The 23,716-nt window shown below is 42.0% G+C and overlaps 1 protein-coding gene and 1 non-coding gene across 2 annotated transcripts; both read right to left on the bottom strand.

The window, feature by feature from the left end:
- Nucleotides 1-2,004: 2,004 nt before the first annotated feature.
- Gsto2 (glutathione S-transferase omega 2) lies at nucleotides 2,005-19,114 on the bottom strand. Its single transcript, XM_076835167.1, has 6 exons — nucleotides 18,950-19,114; nucleotides 18,579-18,687; nucleotides 16,239-16,461; nucleotides 15,260-15,361; nucleotides 4,083-4,189; nucleotides 2,005-2,297 (listed from the first exon to the last, which is right to left on the bottom strand). The coding sequence occupies exons 1-6, from the start codon at nucleotides 18,981-18,983 to the stop codon at nucleotides 2,138-2,140; spliced, it is 735 nt and encodes a 244-aa protein (XP_076691282.1). The 5' UTR covers nucleotides 18,984-19,114; the 3' UTR covers nucleotides 2,005-2,137.
- Nucleotides 19,115-21,470: 2,356 nt separating this feature from the next.
- On the bottom strand, nucleotides 21,471-21,577 carry LOC143381677 (U6 spliceosomal RNA). Its single transcript, XR_013088850.1, has one exon. It is a non-coding gene; the product is annotated as a U6 spliceosomal RNA (small nuclear RNA).
- Nucleotides 21,578-23,716: the final 2,139 nt, after the last annotated feature.

Below are 23,716 nucleotides of genomic sequence, written 5' to 3'. Positions count from 1 at the left end.
GTTTTTTCCAGAACTGTGGTTGCAACTCATTTTCCCCTTCTCTAGGGTGAGCTTTTTCTCTTGCAAAGATAAAGATAACCTCTTGAATCCTGAGGTTAAAATGCTCCTTGTGAGACACGCACACGATGTTAAATGTGGTTCTCTCTGGACATAAGAACACAGATGTCCTATTGTTGACATTTTTGTGTTTTTGGCCTCTGTTTTGTCTCTGCCCTTCCTGCTCACGAGCTCTCCGTAGCACCCTTCAGTTGCTCTGCCCTCTTTCCACGTCCTCTTAGTTTCATCCGGAGGTCGATGACTTGGTTTCTCTGTATGTCAGTCCAAAGACAAAGAAATAAGGAGGAAGTATAGGGAAGGGCATGTGACCAGGACCTTGGCAACCTGCAGGAGGCCACTCAGACCCCAAGCAGGGCTGTGGACCACCAGCCAGCAATTTTTCCCCCCAAAGTATTTTTATCCATCCTTTATTTCCAGGCTCTTCGAGTTTTCTATATTAGTAGTACGTGGGGTCCTAAAAGAGACCACCTTCATTTTAGCCACCCAGAGAATGTCATTTTCGGTCACATCAAAAGCAATTGCGGTCCCATGCCAAAGAGTCACCAGTGAAGGCGATTTATACCTGCAAAGGCTGATCAGTCCCCTGAGTCCAGGAGAGGCCACGGGAGATGATGCCCCTGTTCCCAAGCACAGATCCCGGGAAACACTGATTCACACGCTCCACTCTGCATTCGTTCAGGCGCCATGGCAACGAGGCCCTTCAGAGCAGATGGTAGCACCGACTGCCCGTCATGTGGCACCTCTTCTGGCAGGCCAGGCCGCCTCACCAAGCAGGCTTGCCTCTGTCCAGCTGGCAGGGAGTGACTCCTGGTAACTATGTACATGGGGCAAAATATGCCCAGGGCCAGCAGATGGCAGGGCCCAGCTGAGATGTGGGAAGAGGGGAGGGCTAGTTTGGGCTGAGTCAGAGGCAGGAACAGGGGACAGCTCCTGAGGGGGCAGGAACAAGTCAAAACCTCACACACGCTGCTGCCTGGCCTCAGCTCGTCTGGGAGGCTGGGGAACAAACTGAGAGGGAGCCAAGCCAAAAACATCAGAAGCTTCGACAAATAACACTGGACAGTCTCAGCCTCCCTCCTCCGGGGGAGGCGATGGACACTCCCAGCAGAGGGCAACTGCTGGTGCCCCCAGCATCCTCAGCTCTCTTTGTGCAAATCTGTGGTGGGGCCAAGCCAGAGCCTCTCACTGCAAAAGCAGCAGCTCCAAAGCTCCAGGGTAAACCCTCCACCAAGATGGCGGACAGGTGAGGGGCTCCTGTGGTGGGGAGCAGGTCCCACATCTTTGCCAACTGCATCCCTCACGTGACCCTGAGCTGGGTACCCAACAGGCAAATGGGGGCATCTGTTGGGACAGATTGAAAGAGTACATGACGCAAATCCCACAGAGTGACCTTTACCCGTGACTTGGGGTGTGTGCGTTTTTTTGCTACAGGATGCTGGTTACAGAACATTTGGTGAGACATCCCGAGCCATGACAGTGAAATTCTGACGTACTTAGCCCAGAGTGATAAATGGGTGTTTCATTTCCTGCTTTGGAATTCTTTCCAGTCACAAGACCCTCCGTGTCTCCCAGGCCCATGGCCAAAGTTTGAACAGAATGACAGGCACTCGTGCCCGCCCATAGGGACGACAGCATTCACTTGTCCAAAGGAGGGTATTTGGACTTGGAGTGTTTTCTTCTTCCCCTCCCTCTTCTCAAGATTTCCTCTCACCAGGGACGTTTTGAGAAGGTGCCCATCTGCAGTGACAAACGTCCATCCTAGGCAGGCCCTGAACACCAACATCAGCACTGTCACCAATAATCTGGAGATCCAATTGCACCAAAGGTCAAGAATCTGAGAGACACACTTGCTCCCAAAATGCACTAGGACATCAGGGCTGGGCACCTTCTGGAGAATCATTAGAAGCTACAGGCTAGAGAAGTCAGACAAATGATTACCAGAAAGAATACATTTTCTGTTTCCATTTTTATTGGGAACCTCAAAGAAAAGGAAGAGAGACGGACTGACTCCTGAGACAATCCCTGATGCAGAATCACAAAATGCTGGGAATTCTGGGTGTTGAATGGGGGACTATGAGCCTCAGCAAATTAGTCCAAAATCAAAGGCGTTAGGGTTGTTCTGGAAATAGAGATTCAAGAAGCCCAGGAAAACGTTCTTATCCATGAGCAGAGCACAGACTGTGGGGTCCTGCTTCATAGCTGATATCCAGAGCCGTAATGTTGGGGTGTGATTCACACAACTGCAAGACAGGAAAGAGGGGTCAGCACGTCCCACAGGGAAGACACTGCGAAGAGGGACACTTATTGCCTTTTAGATTTGCAAAAAAGCAAAAATGAGTTTCTTGGGGGAATATGGTTAATACAGTTATCATATTTAAGTGAACATAATCACTTAACTGAAGAAAAAAAATTTTTTAACTAGCTGTACACGTTTTGGAATGGCAGAATCTGTTGCTTCTAATAATATGGGGGATACTTGTGGACTGAGGCTCTGGGGAAATAAAGTGTCTATTTCCTTGTTTACTAACAAAAAATAGAAAACATTCTTAGGTCATTTGCAGATTTTACTTCAGGGAGTTTGAAAAAGATAACAACAGCAGTTTCCAAAAATACTTTTTAAGTGAATAAAACAATCCTGAGACTTGAAATAATGGAGATACTGAGGGCCCTGTTATGGTTTGGATGTGAGGGGTCCCCAAATGCTCATGTGGGAGACAGTGCAAGAAGGTTCAGAGGAGAAGTGATTGGGTTGTAAGAGTCTTAACCCAATCAGTGATTTAATCCCCTGATAGGGATTAACTGAGTGGTAACTGAAGTGGTGGGGTGTGGCCGGAGGAGGTGGGAATTGGGACATGGCCTTGGTGTATATATTGGTATCTAGAAAGTGAAGTCTCTCTCTCTCTGCTTCTGGATCACCATGGGAGCTGTTTCCCTCTGCCACACTTCCGCCAGGATGTCCTGCCTCACCTTGAGCCCTGAGGAATGGAGCTGGCCTTCTATGGACTAAGACCTCTGAAACCAAGAGTCCTCAAATAAACTCTTCCTCCTCTACAGTTATGCTGGTCGGGTCCTTGAGTCACAGCAGCAAAAGAGCTGACAAAAACAGGCCCTCTAAAGATGGATCAAGGAATTTAGGTCAAGGGCATGCAGGGGGATGCTACAGTAACAACTGGCTAGGGACAGTCCAGGACTGGTGGTGAACCTTCCTGACCTAGAGTTCAATGCTCTGTCTTTGGAGGAGACAGGTTCTTATCATTTACATGTTGGAGTTGAGTTTGAATATCCAAGTTGGTTATGTTACTGATTTCCAAACATCAGAAATGTCCAGCACCCTCCCTGCATCTGGCAGGATTAACACGAGTCCTAGGCCTATCCAACATCTCTCTGAGCTTTGGGGTGACGAAGCCTGTGTTCTGCTCAGGATGCTACAGAGCTATTATTTCTTTGGCCTTAAACATCCCTACCCTTCTGTGGAATGTGGTTGTGATTTTGTACATGTGTTTAAACATTAATCATGTGTTCCTTTTAAAAATTATATTCCTAGGCTGGGTTGTGGTTTAGTGGTAGAGTGCTCGCCTAGCACATGTGAGGCCCTGGGTTCAAACCTCAGCACCACATTAAAAAAATTAGATAAAATAAAGATATTAAAAATATATTAATAAATAAAAATGATATTCCTATCTGGGGGAAGATTTCTCATAAACATGAGATGTGACTCGGGTGTGCGGTATCTGCTGGGCAATGCAGCAGGACCGGATGGACTGGGCAGGACAGCAGGCTGTGAAGCCCTACAGGAGGCTTTGCATACTGGGTCTCCCCGCAGAGACGCAAGCAACACCTGAGTCTGCAGGTGGTGGGAGGAAAGCCTAGGTGCCTTTGGAACAAGGACACGCACATGGGTGGCTTGAAAACCTGCTTTGGTTTTATACATCCTGGGACGCCCCCACAAGGGGAGGTACTGGCACATAGACCATTTCAAACATTGTCACTCAGTGTATTTGCCACCACATGGTCGAGGGTCTTACTCAGCTATCCCATACACATCCAGCCGCTCAAACCAGGGCCAGAGGAGGTAATCGATCATGGATATGTGGTCCCCACCAAAGAAGGTGGTGTTCTGATAGTCCAGAATCTAGAAAGGCAAACGGAACAAAAGCACATTAATTCACAGCTCTGCCGGCATATTTCTAGACATTATATATAAATATCAGATACATTCCCAAAGAGGGAGATGGAGGATTCAATTCTTCTTCCCATTTTTAGGAGACTGTTTCTTCCCTTTTCCTGAGGCTTCTTCCACCTCCTCTAGGGCCACACTCCTGGCTGTATTCTGTCCCCTCCCTCCTTCCAACACTGGAATGACAGTGTAACTCAAGTGACTGGAGAATCTGGACAGACAACCAGTGGCCCAGTGGCTCCCCCAGTCTGGAGCAGGCTGCTCCAGGTGCTGGGCTTCCACACACCAGCTGGGTCCAGAGTGGGAGGCCCAGCCTCAGCCCAGAGCTGCCCGTGACCTGGAGGCCTGGGAGCCTCAGCCTGATGCTGAAGGCATCGCCAGGAACCCCACTTGCTGTAGTTCTGAACCCCATTCCCAGCATGCTCTTCTCTATAACAAAGGGCATACGTAGCCTTCCTACCGCTCACTCTTTCACCTTCTCAATCAGTTCAAAGCCACGGCAGGAAGAGCAGCTCCCTCAAATCCCAGCATTATCCATCATTCTTTTATTTGAGTTCTCTGAACTTCACACTCTGTCCCCTCAACATTATCAATATCTGCATTAAAATAAAATTTCTCTTTCCTAAATGGGACAAATCAACACAGGTAGATAGATTCTACTGAAAACAGATACCCTCTCAACAGACAGATCATCAAAGACGGATGAAAGAAAGCACCTGAAAACCCTAAAAAGCAAACACACTTGGCGAGGTTGTCATTGGGCCAGCTCTTCCTGGTGTCCCTTACCTGGCTGAATCAAGCAACCACTCGCTTTGGCCTACACAGCTCATAACCAGAGATCCGTCCCCCAGCTGGGGCTTAGAATGTGGCCCAGGTGACTCAAAGATGTAAGCTCTGTGGTGTTTCCATCTTGAGATGTTGGGGCTGTAGTGAGGGACAGAGGTTTACTAAGAGGCATCCTTTAAATTAGGTACCTGGTATGAATGGCACCATCAAGGACACACTTCAGGCCTGCTTGCTCTCTTGGCTGGGGCATGGTGATGGGCTTGTAGCTAAGAAGGGAAGCTCTAGAGCCCCCAGACCTTGTCCTGTAATAGGCTTTACCTCTGTTCTAACATGGAACCCAGAGCAACTTACCTCCTTTCTCCTCTAAGCCTCAAAGTCCTCATCTATAAATGGTGGGGATGTCAGAGGTTCTGGTGAGGGAGTGACATAACCATGCATGGAAACCCACCAGACCCTGCTTTCACCATAAGAGCAGAGACCCCTCATTCTGCATCCACAGAAATCAAGTAAATACCTCCTCCTGCCAAAAGATCATGAGCTCTCTACATGCCACCCCTTCTCAGAGGGGAAAGAAAGTCTTGATGCCCTAAAGTCTAAGTCTTGATATTTCCCAGTGGGCATAGAGAGATCCCCTGGATTGTTGTCCTGAAAGTCTGGGTAAATGTTAGGTGATAACACTTGTTCGAGGAGGCTAACAGAACAGCATGAAGACAGCAAAAGCTACGCAATGAAAAACCCAGAGGTGTCCTCAATCACATATAAACAAGATCTGGCTTAGAGGGGAAAGAAGCAAATATATCAGTGTTTATAGATTCCAGCAGGCTCAAAACTCCCTTTGTGTCCAGGAATAGATAATAAGTGTCTAAACTCTGTGTGTGTGTGTGTGTGTGTGTGTGTGTGTGTGTGTGTGTGTTTTGTTTGTTTGTTTTAGGTACTGGGAATTGTACTCAGGGACACTTAACCACAGGGTCTCATTAAATTGCTCAGGGCCTCCCTAGCTAAGTTGTTGAGGCTGGCCTTAGACTTGTGATCCTCCTGATTCAGCCTCCTTAGTCACTGGGTTTCAGGTATGCACCACTGCACCCAGCTAAATACCCAAACTTTTATCACTGATTTTGGAATGAAGAACCACAACTTGTTATTGGACTCATGGCACAAATGAAAACCAAATCTAAACCACTGGACTCTGGAACAACTGTATAATTCTTCTGCTTTACAGAGCAGGATGTTCTTGGAAAAGACCTTGTTAAGCAAATCAGACAAAGACATTTAATGGAATCAGGTGGGTCCTTTGATAAAATGATGATATAATTTCACAAATGAATCGCTGCTTAGTAACTGATAACTGTTCAATATATATTTCTAAAGCTTTCTATTTATTTACTCAGAGTAGGAGCATACCTTGAAATAAATGATCTTACAGACATTATATAAATACTCATAAAGTAATACAAGCAATAATCAAGGTACTTAGCATAGTAAAGTCAACATGAGCCAGGCATGGTGGCACACTCCTGTAATTCCAGTTACTTGGGAGGCTGAGAAGGCAGGACTACAAGTTTAAGCTGAGCCTAGGCGATTTAGTGACCCTGTCTCGAAATTTTAAAATGGCTGGGAACATGGCTCATTGGTAGAGGCCCTAGCATGTGCGAGGCCCTGGGTTCAATTCTCAGTACCAGGGAGGGTGAAATCCATGTGAGCTAATGGATAAAATAGATCAACTGCCCTTCACCCGGCCCTCAAAGGGCAATACACGTCCCCTCAGCTCTCTCAGAGCCGGCGATAACTTGACCCACCCACATCAAAACTGCCGGAGCTCTCAATACAGTGCCAGATTATTTTTGTTTTTATTTTCTTTTTAGTTCTGTGGACAGAAAAGGGCTTCATACATGCTGGGTAAGTGCTCTGCTACTGAGTCCCCCACGCCACTGCTGCAGACCCTTGAGCCCTGCCCCAGACAGCATTTCCCCACCAATTTTAAGTGAATCCAAAAATTCCTACAGAAAACTGTCTCCCCATCAACAAGCGCAGAGTTATGCCTTATTTACTGATGCATCTCAGGGTTGCAGAACACCCTGGCCAGGCCTCCTTGGAGGATTCTTGCAATTCTTTAGGACTCCCAATAGGAGAGCTCTCTTCTATACAAACCTGGTACTTTTCAGACGTTTAAAATTATCTTAGAGTCCCAGACATTGTGAGAGAAGCATTTTGCAAAAAAGGCATTTGAGGTTCTGGAATACTACAAAAATCTATTTTTAAATGTTCTGTTTTCCAAATCACTTAAAAATAAGGCTACAGACTTAATGAGGGAAAACTAGTGAGCAATGCCCCAAAGTAGGAAGGCCTTTTTGGCATGAGGAAGGTGCACTCTTCCTTCCCACCCTCTGAACCTGAAAGGCCTGGCTGGAAAAGCCCCTGTCTTCTTCCAGGCCTCTCGGGCGCCCCCAGCAGGAGGAAGATTGAAAGTCAGTCCTTCGAGGTCCGCAGGAGCAAGAGCGGAGGAGGAAGCACTCGGGTCTCCCTCTAGTGGTCATCAGTGGAGCGGCGCAGTGGCCGTGCCTCCCTCCCGTAGGTTCAAAGGAAGGAAAAAGAAATCTGCAATGCTTTCAAGACCGAAGCAAACTCATAAAAGAGAAGCGAACCCCAGACCTTTTAAATCAAGACAATGTTAAAAAAGAAAAAAAAAACCCTCCAGATTAAGATCTCAGACTCTCAGTTGCAGCCTCAAACCTTGAAGGGGCTGCCTGCCCTTTACCATCATCATTGACAGAAATCCCGGGCCTTATGGTCATTGTGGTCGGCTCTCCCCCCGCCTCCGCCTCCTCCTCCTCCTCCTCCTCCTCCTCATCATCATCATCATCATCTTTGGTACAGGAGATTGAGCCCAGTGGAGCTTTACCACTGAGCCACATCCCCAGCCCTTTAAATTTTTTTTTTTTTTTTTTTTTTTTTTTTGAGACAAGGTCTGGATAAGTTGCTTAGGGCCTGGCTAAATTGCTGAGGCTGGCTTTGAACGTGTGATCCTCCTGCCTCAGCCTCCAGAGTCGCTGGGATTACAGGTGTGTACACCAGCTGGAAATTATTCTTAAGAAGCCCCCTTCCCCCAAAACACGAAGCCACCTACCAGTATGTGAGCAGTACAATACAAGCCCTTATCCAGATGCCGCAGCAAAGCACTCAATTTTTTCTCCCATAAATCTTTTGAGTTCATAAAAGATAAGTGAAAATTCTCAAGATGTCAAATTCAGGTCTCTGCTACACTGAGACAGCTGAGGATCCAATGAACGGAGTCTCCGTAAAATGAATCATTTTCTCCTCTAGGAAACAGCCTTAGAAGTAGGGTTTATGCAGAACCTGCCCCTCCTGCTGCCCCTCAGTTATGATCAAGATTGTCCTATGAAGATGCAGAATACAACCTGTCAACATTTGGAACTTAAAGGGGCACTGAAAATTCTATCCTGTAATCCTTTTAATGGCCCTAATTATTTTGTTCAAAAAATATTTGTAACACTAGGTAATGCCAGTCAAATTCTGTAAAGTGATGAATAGCATATGCAAATTTGGAGAATATTTATCACCTCTCTGAAGGGGGAGGGATTTCTATGCATAATATCAGTGGAAAAAAGCATACCAGGAAAGACAGCATAATATTTTTAAATGTTACGTTTCTATATACATAAAAGAGATAAATTAAAAGTTAAAGTAAAAAACGTGTTTTTAAAACAAGTAGATTTTATACATAAGGAACTCTTTTAAAGGAACTACTACAAATCCACAAGGAAAATCAATAAGGTCTTGAGAGACAGATGGACAACATCCTTGAAGAGACAATCTTCACAAAACCAAACACAAAGCAATGACATACTTTGGGGAAACCTCCCACTTCAGACACAATCAAAGTAATACAAAGGACTGAGAGTATAGCTAAATGGTAGAGTGCTTGCCTTGAACGTGCAGGGCTCTGAGTTCATTTCCCTAGCACAGTGTGTGTGTGTGTGTGTGTGTGTGTGTGTGTGCGTGCACGCGCGCGCCTGTAAGTCAAAAAGGAGAAATTGCTATTTAGCTCTCTAAAACAAGCAAGTATCTTTGTGAATGAAATCTCCAAAGGAGATGGTACCTGGAGCATTCTCATATACTGCTTGGAGAGTGGTGTAAACGTCACACATCACAAGTCTTTTGAGAAGCCATTTAGTAATATATGGCTGGTACCCCCAAAGCATGCAGCCCCTTTGATCTGTTATTTCCATTCCCAAGAGTTTCACCCAATGGTGTATTATAAAGCAGAAAACTATTTCTGAGCCAAGAAGCTGCACTCCCCATGGCCCCATTCATAATGGCAGAGGACTCAGAACATTGCGACACCCCTAATTCCAGAGTGTGGGATGAACAACTATTTGCTTTATACATATGGTAAATTATGTAGACACTAAAAGTGATTTTCTTCTATTTTAAAAATTACACATCTAACACAGAAATGCATTGTTATTACCTTTAAAAAATTCAAACACAAAAAATAGTATAAAAGCAAAGATCCTCCCTCCCCCATTCCCTGCCCTTGACCCACTTTTCTTTCCATCGGAGCTGTAATCAGTGCCCCTCCCAGTGGAAGCCACTATCAGGAGTTCAACATGTGTCCCTCCAGACACTTTCCTGGGCATTTGTTCACATGTATACATTCACATATATTGTGGGGGTTTTTGCCTATTAAAATAGGACCATGCTACCTGTATTACTGTGTGATTTACTAAATGTTTCTAGGCAATCTTTTCATGTCAAAACACAGAGATACACTGTATTCTCCCCCCTACCATCCAGTGCTAGGGATTGAACCAGGACCCCAAACATGCTAGGCAAGCACCACCAATCTGTACCCCAAGCCCTTTTTAAATTTTTATTTTGAAACAAGGTCTTGCCAAGTTGCCCAGCTAGCCTTGAACTTGTAATCCTCTTGTCTCAGCCTCCCCAGTTGCTGGGATTACAGGTGACACCATGCCCAGCTCAACTGCATTCATTTCTTTTTCATATTTTTTATTGATGCATTTTGGCTGTAAATAGTAGCATTTGTTATTACATATTCATACATGCACATAATATAACAATATAATCTGGTTATTGTCATTCCCTAGTATCATTTGTAACTACTCCACAGAATTCCACAAAATGAATATAATTTATTTATCCATCCTCCACTTAATGGATACTATGATTTCTATTTTTTGCCATCATAAATAATTTTTCTCTAATAAGCACCCTTACATATATAAATAAACATTTATAGAGGTTACAGAATATGAGGAAAATCTTTATGTAATGGTAAGTTTTATAGCAACACATTTTAAGTACATAAAAATATACATAGCAGAAAAGGATAGAAAAAAAGTATATTCATTTATAATTGGAGAAAAGTAAAATTAGCTTTTAAATAATAAAAATAATTATTATTCTATTATTTACATGGTGGGACATGGTATAGCAGAAGGCTATTTAAAAAAAAAAAAAAAGGCACAGGCCTATAATTCTACCAACTAGGAAGGTTGAGGCAGGAAGATCACAAGTAGAGGCCAGCCTGGGCAACCTGGCAAGACTCTCAGCCACTTAATGAGACCCTTTCTCAAAATAAAAAATAAAAATGACTGGAAATGTAGCTCATTGGTAAAGTGCTAAAGTGCCCTGGATTTAATCTCTACCCACCCCATACATACAAAAGAAAAAAACAGGAAAAAAAAGTCATGATACATCAATTATATCTCAACAAAACTGTTATAAAAATAGCTAGTAACAATAGGTTTAGTTTGTAAATGTGTCAACCTAGTTGATAAAAAAATAACATTAGGTTGTAGATACTTTGTGGTAAAAGACTACAGATTATTTTCAATAAAGAATCAGTCAAGTATAAACTTTCTTTTCTTCCTATCTTAGTGATATTAAAGGAGAAACAAACAATATAAATAATTTCAACATTGAAATTAATAAAAATTAAAGAAGAACAACAGTGAAATTTCACCAAGACAGCCAGGCATAGTGATGCATGCCTGTAATCCCAGCAGCTCAGGAGGCTGAGGCAGGAGGATGGAGAGCTCAATGTCAGCCTCAGCAAAAGCAAGGTGCTAAGCAACTCAGTGAGACCCCGTTTCTAAATTAAATACAAAGTGGGGCTGGGGATGTGGCTCATTATTCCAGTGCCCCTGAGTTCAATCCCCATACCAAACCCCCCACCACCAAAAAAACAAAAAAACAAGACAATAGAACCTAATGGGCTAAAATGTCTTTCTTTTGGAGAGGAAAAAGGACAGATTAAAAATGAAGATTACAGGTAAAATTTAGAATCAACAAAGTATCGCCCGGCATGGTGGTGCACACCTATAACCCCAGTTGCTTGGGAAGCCAAGGAGAGGGAGGATTGCAAGTTCAAGGCCAGTTTTAATTCAGTGAGAGTCCATCTCCAAATCAAGAATAAAATGGGCAGGGATCTAATTCAGTGGGAGAGCAACCCTGGGTTCCATCCCTAGTATCTTCCCCTCCAAAAGAAAGTAACCACAGATGCTCCTGAATGATGCTCACACAAATTATGCAAATTTGACCTCATGTAAAGTCTATACCTAGGACTTATAACCAGATTTGGCAGTGTGGAATGCAAAGGAACGTAGGACAAAGCGGGTTCGTGAATGCTAAGAAGCAAAAGCATGGTGTCCTATGGCTTCCAGAAGGGGAAGGCTTCTGTTGCTGATGAGGTCCTCATTCCCAGTGCGCTGTTTCAGGGTTATGTCACCTTCTCACTCCTCTCCTGATGATGACTGGGAAGGAACCAAGCAATAGCCAAAATGTGGACACTGAATGAAAGAAAGCATGTGAAGCGTCACAGAAATCCGGCCAAATCCTGCCCTTCAGTGCACTGGACTTGACTTCCATAAAACGTTCTGAATGAACTCCCTGGTGAAAAAGAGCTACTGAAAGGTCCTGTCAAACTGAAATCCACAAAGACAAAACCAAGACTGGTCCAAATGCTATTTTGAAATGGAAAAGTCAGTAATACTGTAAAAAAAAGAGAAGAAAGCTAAAAAATGTGTGCCACTTCAATTAATGATTCAAGAAAAGCTAGAAAATCTGTTTGAAGACAGATTTAAAGTGTGTTTAGCCCAGGGCATCCCAACAGTTTTAAAACTCATGCCAATGTTCAGTAGAGGAAAGCGAGCGGAGAGCCAGCTGGTTCAACAATAAAAGCAGTGGTAATACATCTCAAAGAAATGTGAAAAATATTATAGAAAAAAATGTGGCTATGTAATAATAAATCTTCAATCTTAATGAACTGGGTTTTTAAAGAAAAAAACTTTAAAACCAGACAGGGTACTTATTTCAAAAGAAAAAAAAAGTGTCAGAGTTTAAAATTGCAAAATGTGAACAGCATTTTGCCTGGAGGTAACATGGCAGATTGTATATTGAAATCTTGGCCCATTTATCACTCAGAAAGACCATGGGTATTCAATATATTTCTAGCTCATATAAAATCCTGATTGTACAAAGCCATGTGAAAGAGTTATGTGTCAGGGGGTTGTTGCTATTAGAATTATTCTGACAAGTTTCAATTTCACTAGAGTCTCCTTAGAGTCAATACATTGATATTTAGAGGAATTAATCAAATAACACAAGTCCACTGGTCATGTTTTCAGATTCTGACATTGCCTTCATTGTAGCTAATATTCTTGTTAACATTCTATGGGACAAAAACCACACTCAAACCTGTTAGGATAACGCTACATATTTTATGGTCCTTCAGTAACATCAGTGAAAGCTACTTGATCCTGGGGTGGTTAGCAACAGGTATTTCTGGGGCTCAGGTAACTAAAGATAAAGTGGAATGTGTTATTAGTGATGAACTGGAGCCAGCTGCCCACACCTCTTTCCAACTCTGAATTCAGAGGCAGCACATGGGTAGCTTAAAATCAGCCTTGGGAGGGGATTTACACCATTGAAATTGGCAAAAGCTAAAAATCAGGGACTTTCCCCCTTCTTTATTTCAGAGAGATGGTTCTTAAACATTTATGACCACCCTACTGATTTGGGGTTAATGCTCCTAGCTAGTAAAATTATCCCATATCACTCTCCTAAGCTCTGTCTCCAGGAATATCCCATCAGTACCCCAAACAGAGCAAAATGAATCCTCCTTCCAACCCTCTTTCAGTGAAAAGCATCACATTTACTGGCTACAAACACAAACTTGAAAACCAACTTCCATAACTTCAGCTCCTTCACCAGGTTCCATCTCATCTTTAACTCTTAAAATCTCTCCCTCTCCAACCCTCTTGACTGTGGTCCTGTTGGCCCCCTTACCCATCCTCCTCACTGTTGCTGGGATGAGCACTTTAAAATACATGAAGATTGATGCATGCCTATAACCCAGAGGCTTGGGAGGCTGAGGCAGGAGGATCACAAGTTCAAAGCCAGCCTCAGCAATTTAGTGAGCCCCTGAGAAACTAAGAAAGGCCCTGTCTCAAAAAAAAAAAAAAAAAAAAAAAAAAATGCTGGGGATGTGGCTCAATGATTAGGGATGAGGCCTCTCTAATTTGCAAAGTAGGACTAGTACATTCAGGTTGAAATGGTTGTTGAAAAGAGCAAATAAAGCAGTGAATGCCAAGTACCTGCAGCATTATGCAAGGCAAAAAAATACATACAGGTTCCCTTGTGCTGAACAGAGCCCCAGGTGAAGGAAATCTGTTCCTCCACCATAATTTTATATATTCATTTAGCAACCTGCACTTTACAAAGTTCAGCCATCCTCTAAATGGAGAGTTGAGGGACATAGATCTGGAGCCAGAACCAGGCCTCCTCTGGCTGAGGGTTCTGGAACCCAGTAAAGTCAGTCTAAGACCCAAGACTCCTTCTCCCATATCACAGGCCTCTTTGGCATCAAGGCCACAGCCCAGGACCCCAGACAAAAGGTTGATATCGTTTACTCGTGACTTCATCATCCACAAGTACTGCAATTACGCAAATCTAAGATAAGGAATGAAGTGTGTATAAATATTTATACTGCTTTCACTTGACAAAGGTCAAATGAAAGAGTATTAATAACCAGTGTTCCCTTCAGGGGCGAAAAAATGCATTTTCTGGCTACCAATGAAGAAACAATGCATCCATCCAAGGTATTTATCAATTTCTGGAACAAAGATAAAGGAAGCCAAAAACCACCTTCCAGATTATTCTAGAGGTAAGGAGTAAGTAGTTCCACTACTTAGAATCTACTGGCAGAGATTGCTCCTTGTCCACCCACACCCACTTTCTTTTTCTTCCTTAATTCCACAACACTAACTTTATTCAGAGTTTTCCAGATAAAAGACAAATTTCTCAGCTTCTTCTGAAAATAGTTAGGACCCTACAACTAAATCCTGTCTAAGCAGTCACTTTTCAAGGAAAAGTCCTTTAAAGGAGCGTCGCCATTTGCCTTTTTTTTTTTTTTTTCCTCTTTACTCTCCTTTCCAGAACCTGGAATTGGGATGTAATGACTGCAGTTCCAGCAGCAATCTTGTCATTTTGAGGATGAAAACCTTGCACTAAAGACGAGAAAACTGAAAGAGAGAAAGAGTCTCAGTACAGGGTAATTTTATAAGGAAGCCACCAAATGGCCCTGAACTGTCTACCTGTGGCTTTCCCCAGCGCCAGGGGGCTGAATTGAGGACACAATGCATGCTAGCCAAATGCTGTACCACTAAGCCTGAGCTACACACCCAGTCTCCCATCTTTTTTTTTTTTTTTTTTTTGAGACAGGGTCTTGTTAAGTTGTCCAGGCTAGCCTCAAACTTGGAATCCTCCTGCCTCAGCCTCTCAAGCAGCTGGGATTACAGGTGTGTGCCATGATGCCAAATTTACCTCTGGCTTTTTGATGTGAGAGAATAAACTTTTATAAGATAAATACAGAATAGTTAGGCCCACCAGCAGCCAAACACAATCCCTAGCTAATATCCTGGCCTCCCTGGCAGAAGCCAGAAAAGCTGTGCATTTTCTGAGATACTCAAGAAACATGGTGACTCCAAAAAAGGAAGCACTTGGTGCAAATTGTACCCTCCTACCAGATTTTTAAGAATAATTCCAAAGCATGTCAGTGGAAGGTGACGATCTGTGGGACTTAGCAGAGTCTGGCAAAAGGAATAAGCCTTTAAAGTAGAAGGAGTCAGAGTGACCAGCCAGAGACTCTGCATGGCTTTCTCCAGTCCACCTGACCATGAGAGGGGCCCCTTTTTGTACCTCCTCCAGGTTGCAGAATTCCTGACGCAGGGATATCTTCAGATCAGCACATTCTCTCCCACATCTCAATGCTACCAGACACTCCTTAGTCAACTGTGGGACCTATTCGGAGGACACAGGTTCTTAGTGGAGCAGTCTGTGGGAACCATGTTCCTGACCTGCCTAAAACTGCAGCAAAGCTTTACAACGCAGAACAGACCAACACCCACACACCACGACCAGAGTGCTCCCTGCAAGGGGCTCGAGGTTATGCAGGAACCCACTTCTTACAGCACTCAGGAAAATAAGGTGCTTTAACAGGGGTTCAGCACTTCTTACTTGATTGGCTATTTCTATGCTGTACACTGAGGCTTAGAGAAGATGCTAACCTCGCTAAGCCTCAGTGTTCTCATCTGAAAAATGGATACGATAAAAGTATCCAACTCAAAGGCAGATGTGGAATGAAATAAGTTGGCTTCTGAAGTAGTTAGGGCAGTGCATGGACATCAGTTTATGTGTACTATTAACGTCATAGTTTTCTTTCCAAAGAGAATTACCTTAAAATGACTCCATCACCTCTTCTTTCATTATCAATAGCTGCCCTCTTTTCTCCCTTCTTCATATTTCCTGGATAGCGGTATCCTTGCCCCATTTAAAGGGCAATTCCCTTTCATGCATAATCTTCTCACTCTATGATGTTTAGAAATACTCTCTTTAAAGGATCACCAGTTTTCAGTCAGTATCCCTACTTCAATTCACAAGGTCATAACCTGCCAAGACTGCCAGTTGAAATGGAAACGCACCTAGCAGTTAATAAGCCTTCAACCTTTACTATCAGTGGTCAGACCCTACTCTAATGCCATGGCAATTATTCCCCTGAGGCTCAAATGGTATTACAATAAAACCATTTCACCAATGATTTGATTACAATGGGTTGAAATTTGGCAAAGACACGCAAAGTAAAATAGATTGTTAAGTGGCTCTTTAAAATTAAATATACCTTACAGAATAGCTCCAATAACATCTTCTGGCGTGCTCGTTCATAAGGGTCATATGGGAAGAGCCTCCGTCCTGGGTAAGCGTCATCCAGATATTCACATGTGATGACAGACTCATAGATCAGTTGACATTGGCTGGTCTCCAGGACAGGAACTTGGCCAAAAGGGTGTTTTGTAAAGTACCAATCAGGCTTGTTTCTCAGGTTAATGTTGATAACTTCGTGTCTTAAAAAGCAACGACAAAAGAAGACAGAATAAAAATGTGTATGTAGGCAGATGCCCATCTTGAAATAATCAATTTATAAAATTAAAATTTGTGATTATAGCAATTTTTTCAAGAAAGTTCAAGTTTTGTATAAACTATGTTATGTCACTGTCTTCATTCCTTCAGTAAAAGGTGTTGGATGTTTTCTATGCCTGATCCCATTTGTTCCTCAGGATTCCCCACTTCCTGGGAAATAAGACTGGAGGTTGAATATGGTGCCTAATGCCTTGTGCTAAGAAGAGCAGAGTCAAGATCAGAGCCAAACAGACTGACTCAGTGTTTGTACACTGAACCATGGAATTAGAGAGTTTGGGACATTTTAAAGCTTAAAAATACAAATCTGGTATTAATATGTCATGATATGTTGTGGAAAATGTTAACAATGAAGAGTACAAGTTCAGGCACCAAACTGTACAGACTAGCCCAAGACCTTGGCCACACTCCCTCACCTTCTGTGCTCTGGGTCCTTAATTATAAAAGGAGGGTGATAAACTGTCCCCATCTCTTGGCACTGTTGTGATGATCAAGGAAGTGACTATGAATTGTTTGGGACAGTGCTTTGTACATTAGTATACAATAAGCTTTTAATTCTTATTTTTAATTATAATTATTAGAGATTCAAGCCTATAAAGTTATCAGAGACAGTCACATAATGTTTAAAAAGATTAAAGAAAGCAAATGAGTACATTCTTTGCTAGGTCTAATAAATTATATTAAAAGTAGCAGTGCTCAATCAGGTGACTTTTGCCACCACACCTCCCCAAGAAACATTTAGCAACCTTTGGAGACATTTTTTTGGCAACAACTACTATAATCTAATAGGTAAAAGGCAGGGATGGTGCTAACTATCCAACTATTTTCAAAACAGCCCTTCCTCCCCCTCCCCAACAAAGAATCATCTGAATCAAAATGTCAACAGTGCTAAGGTGAAGAAACTGCTTTAAAGAAATATTTACATCATCAGTTCCTAAGCTGCCAATTTGTTCCGAAATAGGCAAAATATTGGGTTGCTATTAGTTTTCTTTAAAAACAGGTAACCTTAGAGGCAATTAGATTTGAGCAAAAGGGAAGAATCTGGAAATACATGTCATATACACTCAACATCATTTTATGTAAAGCATCTCTGCACCTAACTCTGTATTTTCTGATGCAAATCTGAAAATGCTGTATGCCCCCTGTCCCCATGATGGACTCTTTGAGACAAGAGTCAGAGCCTGAAGTGATCCATTCTCTATGTTTGAACTTGAGGTTGGTGGACTCAAACAGTCCACATCCCAGCAAAGTTGCTTAACCTTCTCAATCCAAACCTGAAGGAGTTCATCTGCAAAATTCCTTCCAGAAGGATAGGTACCCACTTCTCAGGTATGTCGGAACCTTAGAGACACCTGTTGGTAGCAGTTCCTTCTATTTCAATTTTTGGAATGGTTTATTCCTTCATTTAAGAAACACTTTTTGAGTACCTACTATGTGCCAGGCTCTCTTCTAGGGTAGGTCCCTACCCTCCCAAGCTCATAGTTTGGGAGGACATGTTGCAGTAGTGTGGGGGCAGTGGCCGAAATGGAGGGACTAGGAGGAAAGATCGGTGTTGAATGCTGTAGGCACAATAAAGAACGAGAACAGGGTCCACCTAAGATGCCTGGGTGGGGGTGGGGACCCCATGGAAGGGAGCAGCTGGAGAAGGCCTACATAGCCTTGGCTGTGCCCCTCCTAAACAAACATGGAGGAGGGAACCAGTTTGTTAAAGCCACCAATCATTCAGTTTGCTCTGCTTTGTCTGAAAGTTCCATGCAGGGACAGGCCCCTGAAAAGAGCTCCGCCTTCCAGGAGGGCTGGAAAGGTACCCTTGCTTTGGACGTTTGGGTACCACAGGTGGTGTGGCCACCTCTACATCAAGAATCTATGAAGAATGGGCATTTAAACCCCAACTTTCATTTTAAGGGTGTTTCATTTACTTTGCCTCCGGAGAAAAGGACACGGGGCCCCGTCTAAAATCTGAGGGTGCCCTAGATTGTAAATATTCCCCCCTGCCTGTGGAGCGCTGGGCTTTATCAGGGCAGCCTTGGCTCCAGCTCCTCACCTGATGCCTTTGGCTTTGAGGACGAGCCGTGTCCTGTGCGAGTAGGGGCAGAACCTCATGCTGTAGACGCGGATTGTACCTTCAGGTACTGGCCCTGGGGGACAGCTTCCTGCAGGGCGGGGAGGGGCCGAGGACGCAGAGGCGGGTTAGCTCGGTGAGGAGAGGGGCTCACTCCCCTCCAAAGCTCTGCGCTTAGCCTCCCAAGTCCCACAGGGGGCAGTTTCGCACGTGGCTTTGGTGCAGGGGAGCCCTCCAAGTTCCTCCTAGCTCCGCTGACCTACAGGTTAACGCCTGTCAGCCCTCCCCAGAGCCAGCAGCCCGGTCACCTGGCTCCCCCTGTCTGCGGGCCAGGGTGGATCGGGAGGACTCACCTTTCCCCAAGGACCTGGTCGTATCCACAGACATGGCGTCTAGGTGTCTGCCCTGCGCCCAGCGCTCACAGTCGTAGCCAGGTGGCTCGCCGCCGCCTCCGGCTCCAGGGACAGCTGCGCTCAGGAGCCCTCCTGCCCTAAATTCAATTTTTGAAAGGCTGGTCTCCGGCGGGTTAGAAGGGGCGGTGATCTGGGGCAAAAGCTAGGATAACTTAACCGGGGGAGACAGAAGCCCAGATTCGGAAGCCCAAGAATAAGGACAAAAGCAATACCAAACCAAGCAAAACCCTGAAAAGTACCCACTTTGCTTTGAACATTCGAGTGACATCTTTGGTGGGGCCTCCTCCACGTCAAGAATCTGTGAAGGATGGACATTGAAGCCCCAACATGCATTGCAAGGGAGTTTGATTAAAAAAAAAAAAAAATGACCAAGATAACACGTTTTTTTCTTTTCCACCCTCAATCCTCCCTTCTTTACTTAAGATAATTGGTCACATCTTTGTATAGTGAGTGCAGAGTGAGTATGGCTTTTTTTTTTTTTTTTTTTTCCTTTAATAGGGCCAAACTTTTCCATGATACAGCAGATAGGAAGAAAAAGTTATATGTTCAGATCTTGCATCTCTTTGAGAGTGAGTGCCAGCTAAATTTTGCAAAACACTTCACTTTGCCTTGCCCTAGTCCTGGCCCTAACTGTGAGATTTTTACCCAAGTTCTGAAAACTAGCAGTTAATAAAAACAGGATACCTAGAGGCAAAGAACAATTTGTGAGCTCTCCCCACTGCAACCCAAATTTCCAAGAAGACTCATTCTATTGGTGAAGAACACATTACCCACAGCCCAGCAGCACAAAGGTCACTTGCATAGCAACCAGTCACATGAGGTAGAAGAGGTAGCTGGCCTGGACTTTGACACTGATAAGCTGAGATCCTGAATTTCAGGAGGTGGAAAAAGAATTTTTTAAATTTTCCATGACTGGGGACTGGGGATGTGGCTCAAGCGGTCCTTAGCACCACATACAAACAAAAGTGTCCGCTGAAAACTAAGAAATAAATATTTAAAAAATTTAAAAAAAAAATTTCTATGACTGAATTGAAATGGAAATTGCTTGCAAATCCATTTTATGGAATTGACAGGTAATGAAGGAAAGAAAAGCATTGTGTCTTATGCAAAACTAATTATTTCCATGGACTATTTGTTTGCTTCCTAAAACTGCTCAGTCAGGAAACTAGTATTATTCCTATTTTACAAAATAATAAATAGCCTCAGAAAAATAAAATTATTTGCCCAAAGTGACCAGCTAGTAGAGTTGAAGAAATTTAAAAATCCAAAGAATGACTCATTGTCTTGGCCCCTAAAATGGATAACAATGTAGAGGAAAGGGTATATGTTCAGGAAAAGATGTAACACATAATGGCTGTTATTTTAATCTAGCTATTTTATTGAATGAAATAACAGAACCTTATTAAGAGGTTTATGAACGGGCACTTTTTGGCCTTTGGAATTGTAATCTATTCCGAACTTCTTATTTAATAGTGCAAACATTTTTTTTTGTACAAAATAAAAATCTTCAGAATAGTGACTCAATCGCATTTTTTACTGTCATTCAGCAATTTTATGAAATAAGCTTAGATAACAATGTGGCTTTATAAGAATTTGGGAATATCGAAAATGTTTGGATAAATGCATAGATACTTAGAAATGCATAAATGTCAGAAATCTGGTGTTGAAAAAGACAAATTGGTTCTTGACTTGCTATGTTGACAACTTTTCATTTTGGAAGATAAAATTATATAGCTAATTTCTATCAAAAAGGATAAATTGGATGGTAAAACAGAAACAGGAGATAACCATATCATGTCAGAGCTCCTGGTAGATAAAGAGTCAGACAAATGTGTCCCTTGCATATTCCAAATAGATGAGAAAAGTATACCCAGAAGAAGAACAACATTTCCCATCCCTCTCTTTACTCACCTACCTACACCAAGTTAGACCTAACTTCCCACATACAGGTATACTTTTAATAAACAACGTTTTCCAATGGAAGGCCCTAGGAGGAAAGTGGAACCTCAAAATAAAAATAAATTATTGGTAACATGTATTTGGTGCTTTATGTGTATTAATCCACTTAACCCTTAAATGGTCCTAAAAGTATTAGTTTATTTTAAAAGATGAAAAAACTGATGCTAACAAAGTTATAAACTTGGCAAAAGCTTCATAACTATTAAATAGAAATGGAAGGATTAAAGCAACACTCTCAACCAGTAGCTTAATATATTCTAGATATGATGGACTGAATGGCTAGAAAACATTCTTCCCTAGATAAATATTTTAGGCTTTTGGGTCCTTCTGTTCTTTTTTTTTTTTTTTTTTTCATTATTAAATATGTATTGAAATCCCACAAGTCTTTGGGGTTAAGGTTTAAAACACAAAGCACAGTCTCTTTCCTCTAAGATAATTTAGTTTTTCTTGTTATTGAAGTTAGATTAAGAGACAGAACTACAACAACAACAAAAAAAAACTGAAAAATATGGAACGCTTCACGAATTTGCGTGTCATCCTTGCGCAGGGGCCATGCTAATCTTCTCTGTATCGTTCCAATTTTAGTATATGTGCTGCCGAATCGAGCACGGTCCTTCTGTTCTTAACTACTGGCTGTTTTCCAATGCAACTTTATGGACACTGAATTTCAATTTCATTCATATTTTTAATAGCATTTATTTTCAGAGAAGTTTTAGGTTCACAGCAAAGCAGAGGGGCTATAAAGATTTTCGTATATCCCCTACCTCACACATGCAAGCTTCCCAGACTGCCAACATCCCAACCAGAGTGGTACATTTGTTACAATTCATGAATACATACTGACAAATTATCATTAAAGGTCCTTGTATATGTATATTAGTTGTTCACTATTGATGAATTTCAAGTCATAAGTTATCATTTGTATTTTAATGTTTTAAAATGTAAAAAACATTCTTAGCCCTTTGGGCTGTAAAAAAAACAAACAAAACAACCAAACAAAAAAACAACAAAAAACCCCAAAACAGTTGACTGGATCTAGCTCAATGGCCTTAACTTGGACATCTGTGGTCTGTAGCACAATGATTGGATTAGCAATGGAGAAATTAATTGATTAATTAATTTGTAAATTAAAATGTTCTATGTCAGAGGATGTAGTTCCAAGTTCTTTCTCTTTGTTCCCTCTTTAAAGGAAATAAAATCCTTTAGAAGAACATTTAGAAAATGTTGCTTATTAAAAGTATACCTATGTGTGGGAAGTTAGGTTTACTTGGTGTAGGTAGGTGAGTAAAGAGAAGGATGGGAAATGTTCTTCTTCAGATAGGAAGCAATACTGTTAGAGTTCTCAAAACCTGGAGCCAGAAAGGCAGACTGTGAGACCTGGCTTTGGCATTCAAGCCAGCTATGGAAGTTCTCTGACTTTCCCCTGTACAGTGAGAACATTAAAAATACCTACTAGATGGGTTCATTGTGAGTGTGGACTGCGATCATACAGACATCATCAATATAGTAAGAGCTCAGTGCACCTCAAAATTAATTAAATACTAGTGACAAGGAACACATTTTCAATAGTATAGTACATTCCAGCTTTGTATCCCTATAGATGAGATATACTGTTATTCAGTTTTGCTAAGCATATTAGAATTAAAATTCAACTCACAATATTTGTTTCACAGTTACCAGTTTAATGGCAATTGAGTAGGTTAAATGCTGCAGGCTACATTTCAGTAATGTGGTTTTTGATCTTACCGCTGAACACTATCATTTCCCTAGAAAGATTTTAATTATGACCTTTAAGCTTACTTCTTTTTTAAAGATCCAATAGGTACCTCTTTGGAATCCTCTTTGCAAACTTTCCTTCTATATTATTTCATGTTTATACTTCTGTTATACCAATCCATTCAAACATGAGACAAAGTGTAATGAGGCCATCTTAAACCTGCTCCAAATCGGTTTCCAGCCACTTCAAATATAACTAAATCTGTTTTGAAAATGTAGGGATCTTTAATCATGGCTGATTAATGACTTAAGTCTTTTAGGAAAAGAATGCCACCACAAAAATAATTTCTTCAATTGTTTACATGAGTTTACCTTTAGAAAAAGTAGAGTTCGTATTTTACAATTTTTCAAAACTTTTTGTCATACCCACCACTGAGAGAAGAAACTAGAGGATTTTCCTTTTTAATATTTCAGAAGAGGGGTTGGAGTTGTGGCTCAGTGGTATAGTGCTCACCTAGCATGTGAGGCACTGGGTTCGATTCTCAGCATCACATAAACATAAATAAAATAAAGGTTCTGTGTCCATCTCTGATGAAACATTGGTGAAGGTTAAATAATTGGGCTTTAACTAAAAGGGTTAAAATGCAAAATTTTTTAAAAGTTTGCGATGCTATTAAAGAAATTGTTAAAAAATATTTCAGAAGTGCTCTTCACATGTAAGATTATAATACTGGGTATTCAGTTATTGTTCTTGGAGTTCATAGAGCAAGATAAATTAGGAAACAGGTTCTACCCTCAAATATGTCTATAGTCATCACTTGTTTCTAGGAAGTGAGGGTCATAGGGAATTCTGTGCTTTAATGAATTTGTTTGGGGACATATCAGTAAGATCACTAAAATTATTAGAGGAAGAATGTCATCTTCCCACTTGGGAAAGTAGAGTCAAAGGAGACTTTTCTTTTAAGTGTTCAAATATGTTTTCCTATACCTATTCTTTACAACTTGAGGCATTGAAGAAAAAAACTTAACATA

This window comes from Callospermophilus lateralis, chromosome 15 (assembly GCF_048772815.1).
Source record: "Callospermophilus lateralis isolate mCalLat2 chromosome 15, mCalLat2.hap1, whole genome shotgun sequence".
In the NCBI taxonomy this organism is placed as follows: Eukaryota; Metazoa; Chordata; class Mammalia; order Rodentia; family Sciuridae; genus Callospermophilus; species Callospermophilus lateralis.
Note: the sequence above shows the minus strand (reverse complement) of the source record. Positions and strands in the feature narration are given on the sequence as shown.

Bases quoted from the DNA above. Each gene is read 5' to 3' on its own strand.
- Gsto2 (XM_076835167.1), bottom strand. From the start codon at position 18,983: ATGTCTGTGGATACGACCAGGTCCTTGGGGAAAG. The intron at 18,688-18,949 runs GTGAGTCCTCCC...CCCGCCCTGCAG, and splicing joins GACCAGGTCCTTGGGGAAAG to GAAGCTGTCCCCCAGGGCCA. The intron at 15,362-16,238 runs GTATATTTAATT...TCCTCCGAATAG, and splicing joins TATTGGAGCTATTCTGTAAG to GTCCCACAGTTGACTAAGGA.